Source organism: Chiloscyllium plagiosum, unplaced genomic scaffold (genome assembly GCF_037043375.1).
Source record: "Chiloscyllium plagiosum isolate Xiang-an unplaced genomic scaffold, Cpla_swu_hap1 HiC_scaffold_28, whole genome shotgun sequence".
Taxonomy (NCBI): domain Eukaryota; kingdom Metazoa; phylum Chordata; class Chondrichthyes; order Orectolobiformes; family Hemiscylliidae; genus Chiloscyllium; species Chiloscyllium plagiosum.
Window position 1 is genome coordinate 33,574,684 of NW_028270166.1, and position 22,061 is coordinate 33,596,744.

At 44.0% G+C, this 22,061-nt stretch overlaps 1 protein-coding gene across 1 annotated transcript in view; it reads right to left on the bottom strand.

The window, feature by feature from the left end:
* LOC122565246 (calponin-2-like) overlaps positions 1–17,085 on the bottom strand; it is a 42,014-nt gene extending 24,929 nt beyond the window's left edge. Inside the window, exon 1 of the mRNA XM_043721015.2 lies at positions 16,841–17,085. Coding sequence (XP_043576950.1) covers positions 16,841–16,903 — 63 coding nt within the window. The 5' untranslated portion in view covers positions 16,904–17,085. The remainder of the gene's footprint in view (positions 1–16,840) is intronic.
* Between the last annotated feature and the right edge of the window lie 4,976 nt (positions 17,086–22,061).

Sequence of the window (22,061 nt, forward strand, 5' to 3'; positions counted from 1 at the left end):
GCTTTTGTTGGATTTGAGGGGTATTTGAGAACAAAATAGAACATAGTCAAGAATTAAGGTTTTCCTTTGTTCAGTTTTCACATCTGGGATATACGCAATAAAATTTATCGACTTTGTTCCTGGTTTGTAAACATAACTTTGAGATGAGAAGTCTATTTTTTCCCCATCAATAAGACTGAATTAAGATACTGGATTGTTTTAAGAAAAATAAGGATGTCAGGAAATAAAGTTCCTTTAGTGTAATCACCACAAAGCAGAGTTTCACATCCCCTTCCAATTGGAGAGTACAGACTCAAAATCAAAGTGCACAAGTAAGGGAATTTCTTTTGGGGAACCCCCCCCCCCAATCCCGGACAGTGAAGCCTCTTATAGAATCGTAGAATCCCTACAGTGCACAAAGAGGCCATTCCGTCCACTGAGTCCACACCGATCCTCCGGAGAGCATCCCACCCAATCCCCATACTTCCCACAACTAACCTACCTAGCCAACATATCCTAGCTTCTATGAACAATTTAGCATGGCCAATCCACCTAAACTGCTCTTCTTCAAGAAACAAAGTGCTGAAATCTCAGCAGACCAACCATCTACAAAGGCTGTTTATGCGATCCTTACACTTGGTGCTGAACAACCTCATTATGGGAGTATTTCAAGTGGGAACATTCAGGAGTGTGTGGAAAGAGGCCATTCAGTCCACACAACCCTCCAATCAGCAGCTCACCCAGACCTATGCCCCTACCCTATCCCTGTAGCCCTGCATTTTCCATGGCTAACTCACCAAGCCTGCACATCCCTGGACACTATGGGAAATTTAGCATGGCCAATCCACCCTAACCTGCACATCTTTGGACTGTGAGAAGAAACCAAAGCACCTGGAGGAAATCCACACAGAGATGCAGAAAGCATATAAACTCCACACAGACAGTTGCCAGAGGGTAGCATTGAACCCAGGGCTCTGGCATTGAGGGGCAGCAGTGCTAACCACTGCTTAGAAAATAACCTTTGATATTGTTGCATTTAGTCTTAGTCAGCATACCTTTAGAAAGACACAGACTATTTTTAAAAGAAACATGCTTATACATAATCTTACTTAGGATAATTGAAACGTGACACATGAAGAGAAGTATACTGCTCTTTGCACCCCAAAAACTTAAGCCCAGGCGCTTGGGCCTGAAGAATGTCTAAATTTGTATTTATTGTAATAAATATTTGTTGGATTTCTCAATACCACAAAATGGATGCCTAGTTTGCTATATTGCAATAAATGACATAAATCTTACCACGAGGTAAAATGCCCCTGCTGGGGACAAAGCCCAACATCAGACAAAACAGAACACAAGAGCACTGTGTAGCTTCCAATAAAGTGTGTCAGACACTTTTGCTTGAATAGCCAGGTGTCAGACATAAAAATCTAGTGAGAGTCCGAAGCAGTGGACAGTACGAAAATTGGCTGATCTGCTGAAATTTTCTTCTGCTGGGCAGCAGTTTAAAGCACTGGAAACAAACCAATGTCCTTCCAGATGGGGGTCAATTTCTTCTGAAAATCAATGTCACATCCAGCTAGACTGTCGCTCATAAACAAAGAGATCCTTCATTTACAATCCAGAGAATTTTCACAAAAAGGCAGTCAGCTGATTAAAAATTCATTCAACAACTGCAAAAAAGTAATACGAGTGAACCAGAACAGTTGAGATACCTCTTAAAATGAAAGCATGCCAGTTTATTCAGACAGACACAGTATGGTATTAAAGAACCTCAATGAACATGTAGCCTAGTCCTCGTTTTCAATAATTAAGGCAAAAGATTTAGGATAAAAAGTTACCAAACTAAAATGATCAGCCATTTAATACATAAATAATACGATGATTTGACAAATCAAAAATAAAAGACCATGAATAAGTCTTCCACTTGGTTCCTAAATTACCTGCTTTTAGCCGTTAGGGGATATCAAGCGGAACCGATACTAGATACAAGATTAAAAAGATTTTGAGAATTCTGGTGGAAATTCCCCAAAGTATTTGGGTGGAATCAAAATGAACTAAGCATCAACACTGGGAAATATTCTCTAGTACATTATTAAAAACAAATTTCTATTGGTGCGGTCTCTTCCCGGGTTATAAACTCAATAAGTATGGCTGGCCAGTAGTGCCTATTCAAATGACATTCATGAGTATCAATCGTAATGTTCAACGTTGATGGTCATAGTAGAAGCTAACCCTGTTCTTAGGATTAACCACAGTGGTCAATGTTTCAAAGATCAGAAGCAGATCCTCTAGCTGATTTTCCCCTACCTTTAATGTAGGGTAAGCCATCACAGATAGAGTGCAGGAAATCCTCAAGGACGAAGGTGAAGAGCCAGAGGTGGTGGTACATGTCGGCACAAATGATGTCGGGAAGAAGAGGAGGAACATACTACAGCGGGACTTCAGAGAACTAGGAAGAAGGCCGAAAAGCAGGACGTCCAGGGTGGTTATCTCCGGTTTGCTTCCAGTTCCTCGGGCTGGTGTGGCCAGAAACAGGGAGATAATGGACTTGAACGTGTGGCTGGGGAACTGGTGCAGGAAGTAAGGATTTAAATTCTTGGATCACTGGGGTATGTTTTGTGATAAGCATAAATTATACAAGAGAGACGGTTTGCACCTTAATAGGTTGGGGACCAGCATTCTAGCAGGTTTTCTACTGCAACACAGCTACGTTTAAACTAAGTGGGGGGGGGGGGGGTGGAGAGAGAGGACAAACTGGATGTTTAAGGAGGAAATTGAAGGGAAAGTTAGAACAAGGGAAGTCAAGAAAGACAACTATATCAATGAAGCAGAAAACTCAAAAAGGGACCATGCTGTAAGGTTGAGTGAAATAGGAGTTGATGGGAAGGGTGAGGGCAGTAACAAATTAAAAATACTATATATGAATGCACGAAGCATTAGAAATAAGATGGATGAGCTTCAGGCTCTTTTGGAAATTGGCAGATACAATATTGTGGAGATAACGGAGATGTGGCTTCAAGTGGACAGGGCCTGGGAAATGAATATTCAAGGCTACACGTGCTATCGTAAGAACAGACTGACGGGCAGAGGGGGTGGGGTGGCCATATTGGTAAGGGACGATATTCAGTCTCTTGCGCGGGGGGACCTAGAATCAGGGGATGTAGAGTCAGAATTTCTCAGCTCTATCCATACCAAGGGTAAAAAGACCCTCTTGGGAGTTATCTACAGGCCCCCAAACAGTAGTCTGGATGTCGGATGTAAGTTGAATCAGGAGCTGAAATTGGCCTGTCGCAAAGATGTTACTACAGTTGTTATGGGGGATTTCAACATGCAGGTAGACTGGGAGAATCAGGATGGTACTGAACCTCAAGAGAGAGACTTTGTGGAGTGCCTCAGGGATGGATTCTTAGAACAGCTGGTGCTGGAGCCTACCAGGGAGAAGGCAATTCTGGATCTGGTATTGCGCAATGAACCAGAATTGATCAGGGACCTCGAAGTGAAGGAGCCATTGGGAAGTAGTGACCATAATACAATAAGCTTCAATCTGCAATTTGAGAGGGAGAGGGTACAATCGGAAGTGACAATATTTCTGTTGAATAAAGGGAACTATGGAACTATGAGGGAGGAGCTGGCCAAAGTTCAATTGTGCAATACCTTAGCAGGGATGACAGTGGAGGAATAATGACAGATATTTCTGTGTACAATGCAGAAAATGCAGGATCAGTTCATTCCAAAAAAGGAAGAAAGATCCTAGGAGGAGGCATGGGTGGCCATGGCTGACAAGGGAAGTTAAGAAACATATAAAAAGTTAAAAGAGAAAAAGTATGACATAGCAAAGATAAATGGGAAAACGGAGGACTGGGAAGCTTTTAAAAAAAAGAGGATTACTAAGAAGGAAATACGCAGAGAAAAAATGAGGTACGAAGGTAAACGGGCCAAAAATATAAAGGAGGATAGTAAAAGCTTTTTTTAGGTATGTGAAAGGCAAAAAAATGGTTAAGACTAAAATTGGGCCCTTGAAGACAGAAACAGGGGAATATATTAGGGGGAACAAAGAAATGGCAGAAGAATTGAATTGGTACTTCTGATCTGTGTTCACTGGGGAAGACGAAAGCAATCTCCCTGAGGTAGCAGTGGCTGAAGGACCTGAACTGAAGGGAATTTATATTTGTCAGGAATTGGTGTTGGAGAGACTGTTAGGTCTGAAGGTTGATAAATCCCCGGGGCCTGATGGTCTACATCCCAGGGTACTGAAGGAGGTGGCTCGAGAAATCGTGGGTGTGTTGGTGATTATTTTCCAGAGTTCGATAGATTCGGGATCGGTTCCTGAGGATTGGAGGGTAGCTAATGTTGTACCACTTTTTAAGAAAGGTGGGAGAGAGAAAGCAGGAAATAATAGACCAGTTAGTCTGACCTCAGTGGTGGGAAAGATGCTGGAGTCTATTATAAAGGATGAAATTACAGCACATCTGGATAGTAGTAACAGGATTGATCAGAGTCAGCATGGATTTATCAAGGGGAAATCATGCTTGACTAATCTTCTGGAATTTTTTGAGGATGTAACTCTGAAGATGGACGAGGGAGATCCAGTAGATGTAGTGTACCTGGACTTTCAGAAAGCTTTTGATAAAGTCCCACATAGGAGGTTAGTGAGCAAAATTAGGGCGCATGATATTGGGGCAAAGTACTAACTTGGATTGAAAGTTGGTTGGCTGACAGGAAACAAAGAGTAGTGATAAACGGCTCCATTTTGGAATGGCAGGCAGTGACCAGTGGGGTACTGCAGGGATCCGTGCTGGGACCGCAGCTTTTTACAATATATGTTAATGATATAGAAGATGGTATTAGTAATAACATTAGCAAATTTGCTGGTGATACAAAGCTGGGTGGCAGGGTGAAATGTGATGAGGATGTTAGGAGATTACAGGGTGACCTGGACAAGTTAGGCGAGTGGTCAGATGCATGGCAGATGCTGTTTAATGTGGATAAATGTATGGTTATCCACGTTGGTGACAAGAACAGGAAGGCAGATTACGACCTAAATGGAATCAATTTATGTAAAGGGGCAGTACAAAGAGATCTGGGTGTTCTTGTACACCAGTCAATGAAGGTAAGCATGCAGGTACAGCAGGTAGTGAAGAAGGCTAATAGCATGCTGGCCTTCGTAACAAGAGGGATTGAGTATAGAAGCAAAGAGGTGCTTCTGCAGCTGTACAGGGCCCTGGTGAGACCACACCTGGAGTACTGCGTGCAGTTCTGGTCTCCAAATTTGAGGAAAGACATTCTGGCTATTGAGGGAGTGCAGCGTAGGTTCACGAGGTCAATTCCTGGAATGGCGGGACTACCTTACGCTGAAAGACTGGAGTGACTGGACTTGTATACCCTTGAGTTTAGAAGACCGAGAGGGGAATCTGATTGAGACATACAAGATCATTAAAGGATTGGACACTCTGGAGGCAGGAAACATGTTTCCCCTGATGGGGGAGTGCCGAACCAGAGGACACAGCTTAGAAATACGGGGTAGACCATTTCGGACAGAGATGAGGAGAAACTTCTTCACCCAGAGTGTGGTGGCTGTGTGGAATGCTCTTCCCTAGAGGGCAATGGAGGCCCAGTCTCTGGATTCATTTAGGTAAAGGGGCAGTACAGAGAGATCTGGGTGTTCTTGTACACCAGTCAATGAAGGTAAGCATGCAGGTACAGCAGGTAGTTAAGAAGGCTAATAGCATGCTGGCCTTCATAACAAGAGGAATTGAGTATAGAAGCAAAGAGGTTCTTCTGCAGCTGTACAGGGCCCTGGTGAGACCACACCTGGAGTACTGTGTGCAGTTCTCTCAAGGATAGTGCAGAGCTCTCAAGGATAGTGGAATCAAGGGTTATGGAGATAAGGCAGGAACAGGATACTGATTAAGGATGATCAGCCATGATCATATTGAATGCTGGTGCAGGCTCAAAGGGCAGAATGGACTACTCCTGCACCTATTGTCTATTACTTCCTTACTGCTGACCTTTTTGGAGATGAGCAGACTCAGCCCTGGCCAGCAACTTTATCTTTGCAAAGAAAATCTGAAGAGTGATCAATCTGATGGACACAAGGAGATGGTCCTTGGTCTGAACAGGAGTTCACTAGACGAGCTGCAATATTAAATACTGGTATACAAACACTTACAATTATAAAAGGAGCTAGTATTTGTTACGATCGAGACCAAAAAAAAAGTACAGTCACTCTAGTCCCACTATTCCACTGGTCACAACGTAAAATAAAAATGTTTTCCAGTTGCCAAGATGACCAATTAAATACTTTGTCTATATCATTACTGTCAATCTGTTTACCTTATTGATTAAAACCTATCAACCAGGTTTTTTTTTAAATTAAAAAAGGTTATCAAAACGATTTCTTTTAATCAAGATGCTAACCAATTATTGCATACATAATCAGGAACATAGAATCTGAACATTCCCAAAAGTACACGAGTGTGTGTGCGTGCACACAAGAGGGTTGGAGTTTTACTCAATACCAGAGGTACAAAAGTTAAAAAGTCTCTGCTGTGAACCCCTCATTTTTCACCATCATTGGCTTGTACGAGCTCTGCATGGTCAGAGTTTATGAGTATTACACAAATAAATATTGCTTCTAGTTTCTGACATACTTTTCAATTTTCCCAGATTGCCCTGAAATCTCATGCATACTAATGCAAGGTATCCTGGAGAAATATAAGGATATTAAAGTTTGTATTTTTTTGCCAAGCGAACCTAAACTTTCACCTTATGCAAATTAATCTTTTGAGGGCTGTTTGAGTGAACACCATGCAAAGGGTCATTTACTTCAGTTGCAGTTTCTTTATCTTGATAGTAAATTGTTTCAATATAAGGGCAAGCCAGTTGGCCCATCAAACCCATGCAGATTCTCAGAGCAGTGAAGATCACCCTGCCCTATTCCTGTAATAATCTTCCATTCAGCTACTAAATCAATTCCCTATTTAAAAGTCATGATTGAGTGTGTCTCCAACCTTTCAGGTGGCACATTCTACACTGCAAATATTTACAGAGTTAAAATATTTCTCTCATGTCACCAAGCATTTACAAAATCTGTAGACAAACCACACACCACCTGAAACACAGTCAGAACAATCAACTCACCCATTATGAAATTCAGAGTACACACACCACAGGGTGTAGGGCCTACACAAGGTGAAATTATTCCCCTTCTGCCAGAATAAATACTGAAATGGCTGACTTCCAAAACTTTCTGATGAAAGAACAGCCAGCAAATTCTAAACAACTGGACTTTAATTCTCTTTGTTATCCACAAGATAAGAATGCAGAGTTGCCACAGTACATATGAGTGAAATGTTGCCAAGTTCGGAGTGTTTTCACTTGCAGGCTCTTTACTTGACCTCTTCAATTGTTGCAGGTTCTGAAGCAGCTTTCAACAAAGTATTGTGCAAGAACCTTTGCTCATTCTCCACTCTCAATGTCTATTTGCTACAAATCTAAATGCCATCATGGCTGAGAAGGCCAATCAGAGGCTGTCAAAATGAAACGCTGACCTTGCATATTACTAATTGCATATATCTCTGACTAAAATAAATTTTAACAGATAGAAACTGCTGGAAAACTTCAGCAGGGCATGGCAGCACCTGTGAAGAGACAGAGACAAACTAACTAGTGTTCTGAGTCAAATAACTTGAACTCCAAGCAAGAGTCATGCATCTCAAAAACACCATGAAGTTAACTTCGATTTCTCCTTCCACAAATGTTGCCTGCCGAGTATTACGCTTATTTTATACCATCTACTAGCAGTTTCATGGTCTTTGCTATCCAAGTAATGGATTGCTTCACTGCACAAAGGTCTGGGTGAAATTCAGCCATGTCCTCTGCCATAGTGAATGTGTTGTCAATATTAACTGTGCCTCTAATTTCTTTAATCATTCTAAGTTTTGAACAAAATCTCTCAAGAAAAAGCATGGAGATGGGGTGCACATAATGGTGAGGGAAAAAGTGAAAGAAACTTTAACATGGGTACAGAAGAGTAGGCTCTTCAGAACTTATCACTCTGATATGTTGTCGGATTACAAAGAGCTTTACAACGCACACAGCTATACTGCGCCTACAGAGGCGGACGACAGACAGCGAAAGACTATTTGGTTGATCAAATCGACTCCACCCTGGATGCCTAACTTATTCAGTTTGAAAGCAGCCTTTTGACCCCCACCAGCAGCTTAGTCATCTCCAGGAAACAACAATAAAAAAACAGGTGAAAAGCAAGAATAATTAGGAAAATAAAATCTGGGATAAATAGTCCTGAGATTGACACTCTAGGCACCCGAACTTTTGCAGAACATAATATTCTTTGCCTGGAGGACCACAATCTTTTCATAATAAACAATTAGAGTAGGCACTTGAATGGCTCACAGCTCCAAATCATCCACCAGACATTCCCAGGTGAAATCTAGCAACCACATAAAACCACCTTTTGGAGATAGTGACTTTCAAAGTCACGGTTGGTTGTCGGTTTTCACAAGCACCATGAAATCTGGCAGAAGATCTGATGGCATAGGTTCTAAAAGGTAAGAGGTACTTTGTTGTTTGAGTCACTTGCTACAGCATCTTGTTCAGGATGTCACAGATCTTTCAGGCCAGAAACACATCCATACAACATGCTGCAACATAGCTTACACAATCTATGAACTAATGCTTGTCAGCAAGTGACTGAGCTCACCAAAATCAGGAAATTTCTCAATGTTGAGTTGAAGGTATTAGAGAAGTATTTTCACAAGTAGGCAAAGGAGATGAGGTGGATATTTCTATGAAATCTATGATAAATCTCAAAAGATGAGATGGATGTATGTTAGGTCACAATGCATGCAGCAAAACAACACCAGCACAAATTTTGAGCAAATTATTTGCAACTGCTTGAGAAATCTGATGGGAATTTGAGAACGAGATCTTTCTGGACAAGACCTTCAGCGAGGTTATTACACCAATCATACCAGAAGAGAGCAGACGATGAGGAAGGCAGAGAGGAGACAGGTGCAAGAGACCCCGGGAGAAGTACCTGTCAGGAACAAGTTGAAGTTTTTGGAAACAGTAGAGACTGATGACACTGCCAGTTCGCAAGGCGGCCAAGTCTGTCAATCAAATGTTGGCGCAGAGGCAGAGCGGAAGAGTCGGACATCACACAGAGCCGTGGTAATAGGGGACTCCATCGTGAGAGGAACTGACCGGGGTTTTTGTGGCAGCAGACGGGATTTAAGGATGGTGTGTTGCCTTCCTGGTGCCAGGGTGAAAGACATCGCGGACAGAGTGCAGGAAATCCTCAAGGACGAGGGTGAAGAGCCAGAGGTGGTGGTACATGTCGGCACAAATGATGTCGGGAGGAAGAGGAGGAACATACTACAGCGGGACTTCAGAGAACTAGGAAGAAGGCTGAAAAGCAGGACGTCCAAGGTGGTTATCTCCGGTTTGCTTCCAGTTCCTCGGGCTGGTGTGGCCAGAAATAGGGAGATAATGGACTTGAACGTGTGGCTGGGGAACTGGTGCAGGAAGTAAGGATTTAAGTTCTTGGATCACTGGGGTATGTTTTGTGGTAAGCATAAATTCTACAAGAGAGACGGTTTGCACCTTAATAGGTTAGGGACCAGCATTCTGGCAGACAGGTTTTCTACTGCAGCACTGCTATATTTAAACTAAGTAGCGGGGGGGGGGGGGGGGGGGGGACAAGCTGGATGTTTAAAAAGGAAACTGAAGGGAAAGTTAGAACAAGAGAAGTCAAGAAAGACAGCTGTATCAATGAGGCAGAAAACTCGGAAAGGGATCATGCTATAAGGTTGAGTGAAATAGGAGTTGATGGGAAGGCTGAGAGCAGCGACAAATTAAAAATACTATACATGAATGCACGAAGCATTAGACATAAGATGGATGAGCTTGAGGCTCTTTTGGAAATTGGCAGATACGATATTGTGGGGATAACTGGGACGTGGCTTCAAGTGGACAGGGCCTGGAAAATGAATATTCAAGGCTACACGTGCTATCGTAAGGACAGACTGACGGGCAGAGGGGGTGGGGTGGCCTTGTTGGTAAGGGAGGATATTCAGTCTCTTGCGCAGGGGGACCTAGAGTCAGGGGATGTAGAGTCAGTGTGGATAGAGCTGAGAAATACTAAGGGTAAAAAGACCCTCTTGGGAGTCATCTACAGGCCCCCAAACAGTAGTCTGGATGTCGGATGCAAGTTGAATCAGGAGCTGAAATTGGCCTGTCGTAAAACATGTTACTACAGTTGTTATGGGGGATTTTAACATGCAGGTAGACTGGGAGAATCAGGATGGTATTGGACCTCAAGAAAGAGACTTTGTGGAGTGCCTCAGGGATGGATTCTTAGAGCAGCTGGTGCTGGAGCCGACCAGGGAGAAGGCAATTCTGGATCTGGTATTGTGTAACGAACCAGAAGTGGTCAGAGACCTCGAAGTGAAGGAGCCATTAGGAAGTAGTGACCATAATACAATAAGCTTCAATCTGCAATTTGAGAGGGAGAGGGTACAGTCAGAAGTGACAGTACTTCTGTTGAATAAAAGGAACTATGGAGCTATGAGGGAGGAGCTGGCCAACGTTCAATGGTGCAATACCTTAGCAGGGATGACCGTGGAGGAGCAATGGCGGATATTTCTGTGTATAATGCAGAAGTTGCAGGATCAGTTCATTCCTAAAAGGAAGAAAGATCCCAGGAGGAGGCATGGGCGGCCATGGCTGACGAGGGAAGTTAAGAAACATATAAAGTTAAAAGAGAAAAAGTATAACATAGCAAAGATAAGTGGGAAAACTGAGGACTGGGAAGCTTTTAAAGAGCAACAGATGATTACTAAGAAGGAAATACGCAGAGGAAAAATGAGGTACGAAGGTAAATTGGCCAATAATATAAAGGAGGATAGTAAAAGCTTTTTTAGGTATGTGCAAGGCAAAAAAATGGTTAGGACTAAAATTGGGCCCTTGAAGACAGAAACAGGGGAATATATTACGGGAAACAAAGAAATGGCAAAGGAATTAAATCGGTACTTCAGATCTGTGTTCACTGGGGAAGACACAAGCAATCTCCCTGAGGTAACAGTTGCTGAAGGACCTGAACTTAAGGGAATTTATATTTGCCAGGATTTGGTGTTGGAGAGACTGTTAGGTCTGAAGGTTGATAAGTCTCCGGGGCCTGATGGTCTGCATCCCAGGGTACTGAAGGAGGTGGCTCGGGAAATCGTGGATGCGTTGGTGATTATTTTCCAGAGTTCGATAGATTCGGGGTCGGTTCCTGAGGATTGGAGGATGGCTAATGTTATACCACTTTTTAAGAAAGATGGGAGAGAGAAAGCAGGAAATTATAGACCAGTTAGTCTGACCTCAGTGGTGGGAAAGATGCTGGAGTCTATTATAAAGGATGAAATTACGGCACATCTGGATAGTAGTAACAGGATAGGATAGAGTCAGCATGGATTTATGAAGGGGAAATCATGCTTGACTAATCTTCTGGAATTTTTTGAGGATGTAACTCTGAAGATGGACGAGAGAGATCCAGTAGATGTAGCGTACCTGGACTTTCAGAAAGCTTTTGATAAAGTCCCACATAGGAGGTTAGGGAATAAAATTAGGGCACATGGTATTGGGGGCAAAGTACTAGATTGGATTGAAAATTGGTTGGTTGATAGGAAACAAAAGGTAGTGATAAACGGCTCCATTTCGGAATGGCAGGAAGTGACCAGTGGGGTACCGCAGGGATCCGTGCTGGGACCGCAGCTTTTTACAATATATATTAATGATATAGAAGATGGTATCAGCAATAACATTAGCAAATTTGCTGGTGATACAAAGCTGGGTGGCAGGGTGAAATGTGATGAGGATGTTAGGAGATTACAGGGTGACCTGGACAAGTTAGGTGAGTGGGCAGATACATGGCAGATGCAGTTTAATGTGGATAAATGTATGTTTATCCACTTTGGTGGCAAGAACAGGAAGGCAGATTACGACCTCAATGGAATCGATTTAGGTAAAGGGGCAGTACAAAGAGATCTGGGTGTTCTTGTACACCAGTCAATGAAGGTAAACATGCAGGTACAGCAGGTAGTGAAGAAGGCTAATAGCATGCTGGCCTTCATAACAAGAGGGATTGAGTATAGAATCAAAGAAGTGCTTCTGCAGCTGTACAGGGCCCTGGTGAGACCACACCTGGAGTACTGTGTGCAGTTCTGGTCTCCAAATTTGAGGAAAGACATTCTGGCTATTGAGGGAGTGCAGCGTAGGTTCACGAGGTCAATTCCTGGAATGGCGGGACTACCTTACGCTGAAAGACTGAAGCGACTGGGCTTATATACCCTTGAGTTTAGAAGACTGAGAAGGGATCTGATTGAGACATATAAGATTATGAAAGGATTGGACACTCTCTGGCAGCAGGAAACATGTTTCCCCTGATGGGGGAGTGCCGAACCAGAGGACACAGCTTAGAAATACGGGGTAGACCATTTAGGACAGAGATGAGGAGAAACCTCTTCACCCAGAGAGTGGTGGCTGTGTGGAATGCTCTGCCCCAGAGGGCAGTAGAGGCCCAGTCTCTGGATTCATTTAAGAAAGAGTTGGATAGAGCTCTCAAAGATAGTGGAATCAAGGTTTATGGAGATAAGGCAGGAACAGGATACTGATTAGGAATGATCAGCATTGATCATGTTGAATGGCGGTGCAGGCTCGAAGGGCTGAATGGCCTACTCCTGCACCTATTGTCTATTGAATCGTGCTCTCAGCTTTGACAGCGAAAGCATTTTGGCTACATTTACCTAGAAGTCAGTGGCAGCACCAGACACTTAGACACTAAAGCAAATACTAACCACGTTGACAGAGACAGACAGACACGAGTTTTGAATTCCCCCACCCTTTGGAAAGGTCTTTTTGATCCACCTTAATTAAGCCCCTCATTGTATTAGAAGCCTCTGCAAAGGTCACCCAAAAATTGTTTTTCCATGACCAACCTAAAGGAAGGCAGGTCTCAAAGCACCAGCACGTCATAATATCACTTGATAAAATCAGTTCCATTTCTAGTAAAGGGGGAGGGCGACAAATTTCACAACCTCAGACCAGCCAAATTTTGAAGAACAGAGTGTCAAGGGATTATGAGCTTAGATTATTTCAGGGGTGCGAAGTAAAGTTTGGGTTCTTGGCCATGACATTTACATCAACAGAAAGATGGAAGATGCAAAATTGTTAATACAGAGGGGAGAAACCTAAAGGGAAAGCACAATCCTCATCTATTTCTGACAGATTTGATGTAAAAACACCAAGTTCTAGTGACTTTTAGATTTTGATTAAACCAGATTAGTGTAAGACTACATTAAAACCCAGGAACTAATTGGTTGATGGGGAGATAGACTTTACCATCTTATCTATCTAAGCTACAATAGTCAGCATTCTTCTGCACTTCTCTTTTCTCAGTTCTCCAATGTTCTTAGCCTTCCTATATCCTCACCACATTGAAAAACAAATTACTGCATCATTTTATATACAATCCCAAAGTATCGAAATGGTATCACCCCTACAATCTGCAGACAAGTTAAAAATCATTGCTGGAAAAGCGCAGCAGGTCAGGCAGCATCCAAGGAGCAGGAGAATCCACGTTTTGGGCAGAAGCCCTTCTTCAGGAATGTAGAGGGAGGAAGAGAGCTTCTTCAAGGAAGGCATCCTTGCAAGAGGATTCGCAGTAGGTTAAAATCAACTAGGAGAAAGTGAGGACTGCAGATGCTGGAGATCAGAGCTAAAAGATATGTTGCTGGAAAAGCGCTGCAGGTCAGGCAGCATCCAAGGAGCAGGAGAATCAACGTTTCAGGCATAAGCCTGAAGAAGGACTTATGCCCGAAACGTCGATTCTCCTGCTCCTTGGATGCTGCCTGACCTGCAGCGCTTTTCCAGCAACACATTTTTCAGCTCTGATCTCCAGCATCTGCAGTCCTCACTTTCTCCAAGTTAAAATTCTATCAATTGATCACATTTTCTGTTTTTTTCTCACATTATCTTACTCTTGACTGGTGTGGGATTGGATCATTCACTTAGAGCCATAGAGATAAACAGCACAGAAACAGCCCCTTCAGTCCATTTTGTCCATGCCGACCAGATATCCCAACCTAATCTTGTCCCATTTGCCAGCACATGGCCCATATCCCTCTAAACCCTTCCTATTCATATGCCTTTTAAATGCTGTAATTGTACCAGCCTTCATCCAGCAGCTCATTCCAGACACACTCTCACTCTAAACCTATGTCCTCTAGTTCTGGAGTCCCCCACCCCAAGGAAAAGGCTTTGTTTTTTGTGTCAGATCTACTCTACTATTCTCAGTTATAACAGCGTGAACATTCATTACTCGTGTAGCTTGTAAGTCACCTTATTATAAAGTCAAACCATAGAAAAGGAGCAAGTTTATAATATTGACACTTTCTTCAGAAGCAGCTCTCACTCCTATACAATATACATTTTAAACATCCCTACTCTTAATTTTCTTCGCTCTTCTCCCGGAAATCTTTACTAGAATACCACAACATGAACCGTTAACGACTCTTCTCTCCAACAACCACTCCAGGGGGTAAGGTCAAGTATAGACCAAGACAATAGGTGGATGGAGGTGGGGATGAAGGACTGAAGTATAGACCTGCCAAACTCAATCCTGTCACAAAATATCTGCATTAGCTCAGTGACTGCACTCCCATCACTGAATCCAAGGATTGTTAGATCACCTCCATTGCACAGACTCCAGCATGTAATCTACCTAATACAACTGTAGTTTTAAGTGAGGTGTTGAATTTTTAAGAGGCGCTATCTTTCATTTGAGATGTCAAATCAAGCTCCTGTCTACTTGCTCAGATATGACAGAGAATTGGAGAGAATAATGAACATCTCTCCAATATCCTGACCTAAGTAAACTATTTCAGTCATGTTGGTTAAGCAATACAATTCTCACTTCAATGCTGCTTGAGGGGGCTTACTGTATGAACGTTGAGGGTACTCCCAAGAACCACACATGAATTGTAGCCCCAATGTTATTGTCTGCTTCTGAGCTAATTCAACAACAAAAACCTCCAAAGATTCTTCACAAGAGCATAAGCAAATACATTTAATATCAGCCAATGAAGAGATATGCAGGCAGATACCCAGAAGTTTAGTCAACAATGTAGAACATTTTAGAGGAGGGCATTCCAAAGGTATGAACATTAATAATTGAAAGCTGCGATCTTATTGAGAGGCTGAGCAGGCTCAAAGGTCCAAATGGCTTACTCCCATTTCGAATGGATTAATCTTTATGTGAAAGGTATTGTCAAATGATGAAATAATTAAATACAGAAATATTCTTTGGAGATCACAGGTGCCAATTTGGGTTCTGGATCTGGAAGAGAGATTCCAAAGTTTGAGGGGAGAGAGGCCAGAGACAGAGAGAATTATAAACAAAGATGAGTTTTAAAATTAAGGCCTACTTGATCTGGGAGTCAACAGAAGTCCGCAAACAGTGTTGTAAGTAGACAGGACACAGAATCACAACATGGAAACAAACCCTTCAGTGCATTTGTCCGCACCAAGCAGACATCCCAAATCTGACCTAGTCCCATTTGCCAGCAATTTGCCAAGATCCCTCTAAACCCTTCCTATTCATATATCCACCCAGATGTCTTTTAAATGTTGTAACTATACCCACCGACACCACCTCCTTTGGCAGCTCGTTCACACATCACCTTTTGCGTAGAAAATGTTACCCCTCAAGCCTTTTTAAAATCTTTGCCCTCGCTCCCTAGACCTATGTCCTCTAGTTTTAGACTCCCCGCCCGAGGGAAAAGACCTTGACTATTCACATTATCCATGCCCATCATGAAAGTTTGAACACTTTCAGAAGAGTTTTGGACGATTTTAAGTTTAAGGGTTCAACGTGGCCTCAAGAGTATGCAACAACAGTCAAGTGTGGACTAAAGGCATGGTTTACTAAGTTTCCAGACATAGGGACTGATGTTACGGAGGTGGAACTAAGTGCCTTAGTCATGAATCAGTGAGTAGCTAGAAGCTTATTTCAAGGTTAAGTAGGAAAACCTGTATGATTCAGCCTCAGCTTCCTGTATAATGTTTAGTGTTTTGGATTTTCCCTATTGCTTGAAAAATTTTAAACGCTTCAATAAGAAGGAAATATCTGTTTTCATATTAAGTACAATGACTTTGCGACCTCATCCAGGGCATATCAGGACCAGTGCAAAGCTAGCTCCCTGACAGTTACTAATCAGCTCAAACATAGAAGAAAAATCAAAACAAAGATTCACTCCGAGTCACTGTTCGGTTTTGATACGATACATCCCAAAATTACTTTATTACTGCAATGAATAATTTCGGAATCTATTTGAAAACCTATTTCTACGTAACATGTAATTGTTTTACTGTATTGAAAAAAGAGCTACGTAACTCAAAAAAAGTGAAAAGATGTGCAACAAAGCAAGGCTTTAAAAGAAAATTCGCTCAGACATCGCTTAAAGCAAAACACACAGGAAATTAAATTTTGCTTGAAAAAAAAGGCACCGCCCACTGCATTGGGAAGAAGTTTCCAAATTCCTCTTACTGGAATGGGAGACAGAATGATCCTGGCACACAGACACAATTACCTGAAGACTGAGACAGAAGATAAGAGGAGATACAGGGGAGCAAATGCTTCAATTAGTCTGGCGGCAGCAGCTGGGACAACGCCCAGTTTCAAAATAAAAAAAGACTTTTCGATAACATGAAGCGAAGCTGAAACCACCGCTCGGAAGTTACAACCAGCAACAGGCTGAGACTTTTTCAAAAGTATCAAACTAAAAGCTGTACTCACCCTGCTTTTCACCTCCGCGGAGAGACCGTACGCGGGCCCGCTGTTAAATTGTTTTCCGGACATGCTGTTATAGGTTTTGGGATGTTACTTTAAACTCAACCTTCCTACAGAAAACAGCACAGCTACTGCGTCCTTTTGATGAGGTGTAGCAGGGTAAATCTAACCAAACTCCTCTTCCCCCGCCCGTTCGGTGAACGCGTGTCCATATATGGACAGAAACTTGACAAATTCCAGGCTGGGCGGAACTACCCTCCCCTTCTCCAATTCTCTACATCTTTGGGTCATTCACTGAGAAAGCTGCAGGAAACAGGGGCAGACAGGAAACTGACGTCAAGCAGTCACCATCACCTTTTCATGCCACCCAGAACATATCATTGGATCGCACTAAGCACAGACGCTCTAGCGAAAGCAAGGGCTTGATCCATTCCAGGGGGGCTCTTGAATAAGCTCTTAACCTGAAAATCTGGAGTATAAACGGAACACACACACACACAGAGCTTTCAACAAGTAGCATGTTGATACTTCAAGCTGAGGACTAACGGGGAAGTTAGATTTTATTTTCACACAGAGATGGTTAATGCTTTACTGTAAGTGACTACTGAGCCGTTGAACCTGATATCATGAAAGGCATCTGTATTGAAGAAAGAATGTGGGCAAGAGGCGTGGGAAAAACTGAAAGGAGATTGTTCCAGCTGTAACAGGCAGATAACCGCCCCCCCCCGTGCTGCACCCTTTTCATTACTTAAGAACATCAAACCTACATTTCTTACAGACTGTAACTATTAGAGTAAAAACGCATTTATAGTATTATTTTAAACCTCCACTTTGCCCAAGCCAAATTGTTTATTTGTCCATTTTGACAGTGAGTATTCTATTCGGAATGCTCCTTGCCCCCGGGGCGTTCTGTCGCGTTTCAGCATGTCTTAATCCAATGAGAGTCATATACAGACAAATACATGCCAGCAGATATTGCAAGTTTTTCTTCACTAACACAAAGGCTAGCTGCAGCATCCTAATACTCCCAGGATGCTGCAGAGTAGGAAGGTGCCACGTTCAATCTCTGGTCTTGGCAGAATGTTAATAGGGGCAGGAGAAAAGCCCAGATGAAGGAGATTATATCAATTAGAATTTCCACCAACTGGTTCTGATGGAAAAGTTTAAATCAGGTTAAAGTGAGATCAGACTCAGCTGTAATGATCTTAGCATCCTCCACATTCTGGGTTCAAACATGAAGAATGGTCACGTGGGTAGGGCAGCTCGCACTCGGGAACAAAAATATCTTTTTTTATTTCAAAAATATACTTTATTCATAAAATACTTTGATGATCTATACAACTGGACATGCCATACATATGTAAACATTCCATTTCTTTTTCACACCGAAACAGAATAATCATTCCTATTTACAGGTCTGTACGATTACATTTATAGCTGAGGCGTCAGCAGAGCCCAAATGACTGCCTGGGCCCCCTGTTCTTCTTTAGGCAGGCAGACATTACACAGTGGTCTTTCCCCACCGTGCCTTGGCGGCAGCTGCCCCAAGCTTCAGTGCGTCCCTCAACACGTAGTCCTGGACCTTGGAATGTGCCAGTCTGCAGCACTCAGTCGGGGTCAACTCCTTCAGCTGGAAGATCAGCAGGTTTCGGTCCACCCAGAGAGCGTCCTTCACCGAGTTGATGATCCTCCAGGCACAGTTGATGTTCATCTCGGTGTGCGTCCTGGGGAACAAGCCGTAGAGCACGGAGTCCCACGTCACGGCGCTGCTCGGGACGAACCTCGACAAACACCACTGCATTCCTCTCCAGACTTCCTCTGCATAGGCACATTCCAGAAGGAGGTGTGTGACAGTCTCTTTTCCCCCCGCAGCCGCTTTGAGGGCAGCGTGCGGTGCGGCTGGGAGTCTGGGCCTGCATAAGGGATCTCACAGGCAGAGCCCTTCTCACCAACAGCCAAGCCATGTCTTGGTGCTTGTTGGAAAGTTCTGGCAATGAGGCATTCTGCCAAATGGCTTTGACAGTCTGCTCAGGGAACCGCTCGACAGGATCCGCCCTCTCCTTTTCCCAAAGGGTCTCAAGGACACTACGTGCTGACCACTTCCTAATGGACTTGTGGTCAAAGGTGTTTTTCTTCATAAACTTCTCCACGAGGGACAGGTGATACGGAACGGTCCAACTACTCGGAGCGTTCCGCGGCAGCGAGGCCAGGCCCATCCTCCAGTCAGATCTGGAGTCAGGCTGGGCTGCCCTCTCTCTCCTGCCTTATTTGTGTGCTGTATAGAGCCATTTGCTGAGTCCATCAGGAAGGATGCGAGCCTGAGAGGGGTGACTATTCCTGGCAGCGGGGGCCTGCAGGTTAAGGCCTCCCTGTACATGGATGACGTCGCCGTTTTCTGCTCGGATCCGCTGTCCGTGCGCAGACTCATGTGCATATGTGACCAGTTCGAACGGGCCTCGGGGGCCAAGGTAAACCGAGGCAAGAGCGAGGCCATGCTCTTCGGGAACTGAGCCGACCAATCCTCGATCCCCCGACTGACCACCTGAAGGTGCTGGGTATTTGGATCGGGGGGGGCTGGGGCGTGCGCCAAGTCTTGGGAGGTGCGTATCAGCAAAATGAGGCAGAAACTAGGCAGGTGGAAGCTACGGTCGCTCTCCATCGCGGGAAAAAACCTGGTCATCAGGTGTGAGGCACTGTCATTGCTGTTACACGTGGCACAGGTCTGGCCTATTCCCAGAACCTGTGCCGCTGCAGTCACCCGAGCCATCTTCCAGATTATATGGAGGTCAAAGATGGACCGGGTCCGAAGGGACTTGCTGTACAAAGATCTGGGCAACGGGGGAAAAAATACACCCAATGCCACCCTCACCCTGATGGCCACCTTTGTGTGTGGCTGCATCAAGCTGTGCGTGGATCTCTGGTACGCAAACACCAAGTGTCACCACGTACTGAGGTTCTACCTGTCCCCGGTGTTGCGAAAAATATCTTAGCTTTTTTTTATTTCAAAAATATACTTTATTCATAAAATAATTTGATGGTCTGTACCGTTGGTCATGCCATACATATGTAAACATGTACATACAGAGATCCGAATTTATCATTTTTTCACATGTCTGTACATTTTTCAATCATATGCCCATATAATTAGCTGAGGCGTCTGCAGAGCCCAAATGACTGCATGGGCCCCCTGTTCTTCGTTAAGCAGGCAGATGTTACACGGTGGTCTTTCCCCACCGTGCCTTGTTGGCAGCTGCCCCAAGCTTCAGCGCGTCCCTCAACACGTAGTCCTGGACCTTGGAATGTGCCAGTCTGTAACACTCAGTCGGGGTCAACTCCTTCAGCTGGAAGATCAGCAGGTTTCGGACCACCCAGAGAGCGTCCTTCACCGAGTTGATGATCCTCCAGGCACAGTTGATGTTCGTCTCGGTGTGCGTCCCGGGGAACAGGCCGTAGAGCACGGAGTCCCGCGTCACGGCGCTGCTCGGGACGAACCTCGACAGACACCACTGCATTCCTCTCCAGACTTCCTCTGCATAGGCACATTCCAGAAGGAGGTGTGTGACAGTCTCGTCCCCCCTGCAGCCGCTTTGAGGGCAGCGTGCGGTGCGGCTGAGAGTCCGGGCGTGCATAAAGGATCTCACAGGCAGAGCCCTTCTCACCACCAGCCAAGCCATGTCTTGGTGCTTGTTGGAAAGTTCTGGCAATGAGGCATTCTGCCAAATGGCTTTGACAGTCTGCTCAGGGAACCGCTCGATAGGATCCGCCCTCTCCTTTTCCCGAAGGGTTTCAAGGACACTACGTGCTGACCACTTCCTGATGGACTTGTGGTCAAAGGTGTTTTTCTTCATAAATTTCTCCACGAAGGACAGGTGATACGGAACGGTCCAACTACTCTATCAGAAGGGGTGACATAAATGAGTGGCTCAGTGGTTAGCACTGCTGCCTCACAATGCATGATACCCAGATTCAATTCCACCTTCAGGTGACTGTGTGGTGTTTGCACATTCTCCCTGTATCACCCTCTGGGTGCTCCAGTTTTCTCCCGAAATCCAAAGATGTGCAGGTTAGGTAGACTGGCCATGCTAAATTGCCCATAGTGTCCAGAGATATGCAGACTGGGTCGGTTAGCCATGGGAAAATGCAGAGTTAAAGGAATAGGATAGGAGGGTGGGTCTGGATGGGATGCTTTTCAAAGGGTCAGTGAGGTGCTGTACATCTCTATGATTCTGTGACTCAATGGGTTAAATGGCCTACTGTAAGGATGCTATGAAAAGTACTCTGGCAGAAAATTGTGTGATTGGTAACATAAAGCAATCTGATTGAATTAGAAGGGCTTTTCCCCTAAACAACACTGTCAGGAATTCTGCACTGGCTTGGGCACTGAACACTGGGTAAGAATAAAATAATCAAATATAACAATGTAAATAATGCTATTATAGCCGCAAAATTATTTCCAGTGTTTTCAAATATTATCATATGAAACGTGGTCCAGATTGAATTGTCTGGAAGTAGATGTAACTATAATTGTCAAAAAGGAATCCCTTTACATGCCCATTCCCCATCAGGAAAGTAACAGCGTTCTCTGCTTCTTCCTAGAAAAAAGGCCTGACCAGTCCCCATCCACCACTACCCTCCAATGCTTGGCCAAACTCATCCTCACTTTGAACAACAACTTCTTTAATTCCTCTCACTTTCTTCAAATCAAAAGTGTAGCCATGGCTACCTGCATGGGCCCCAGTTATGTCTGTCTCTTTGTGGGACGCATGGAACATTCCTTGTTCCAATCCTACTCAGGTCCCTCTCCACAACTCTTTCTCCAGTACATTGATGACAGCATTGGTGCCACTTCTCCCTCTCTCATCTGGAATTGAACAATCAATTTACCTTTCAATTTCCACCCTGCTCTCACCTTCACCTGGTCTATCTCTGACTCCCCCCCTTCCCTTCCTCGACATCTCTGTTTCCATTTCTGGGGATAGTCTGGCCACTGATATCTAATACAAAGCTACAGTTACTAACTCTTCCACAGTCACCTCCTCACGCTCTGCTTCCTGTAAAGTCTCCATTCGATCCTCCCACTTTCTTCATTCCCACCACATCTGTTCTCATTATGCCACCTGCTGCAGGGAAGCCTCAGAAATATCCACTTTTTTTTAACTAAGGATTCCCAGCCATCACATATGACAGGGCCCTCAGCCATGCCTTACTCATTTCCTGCACTTTGGCC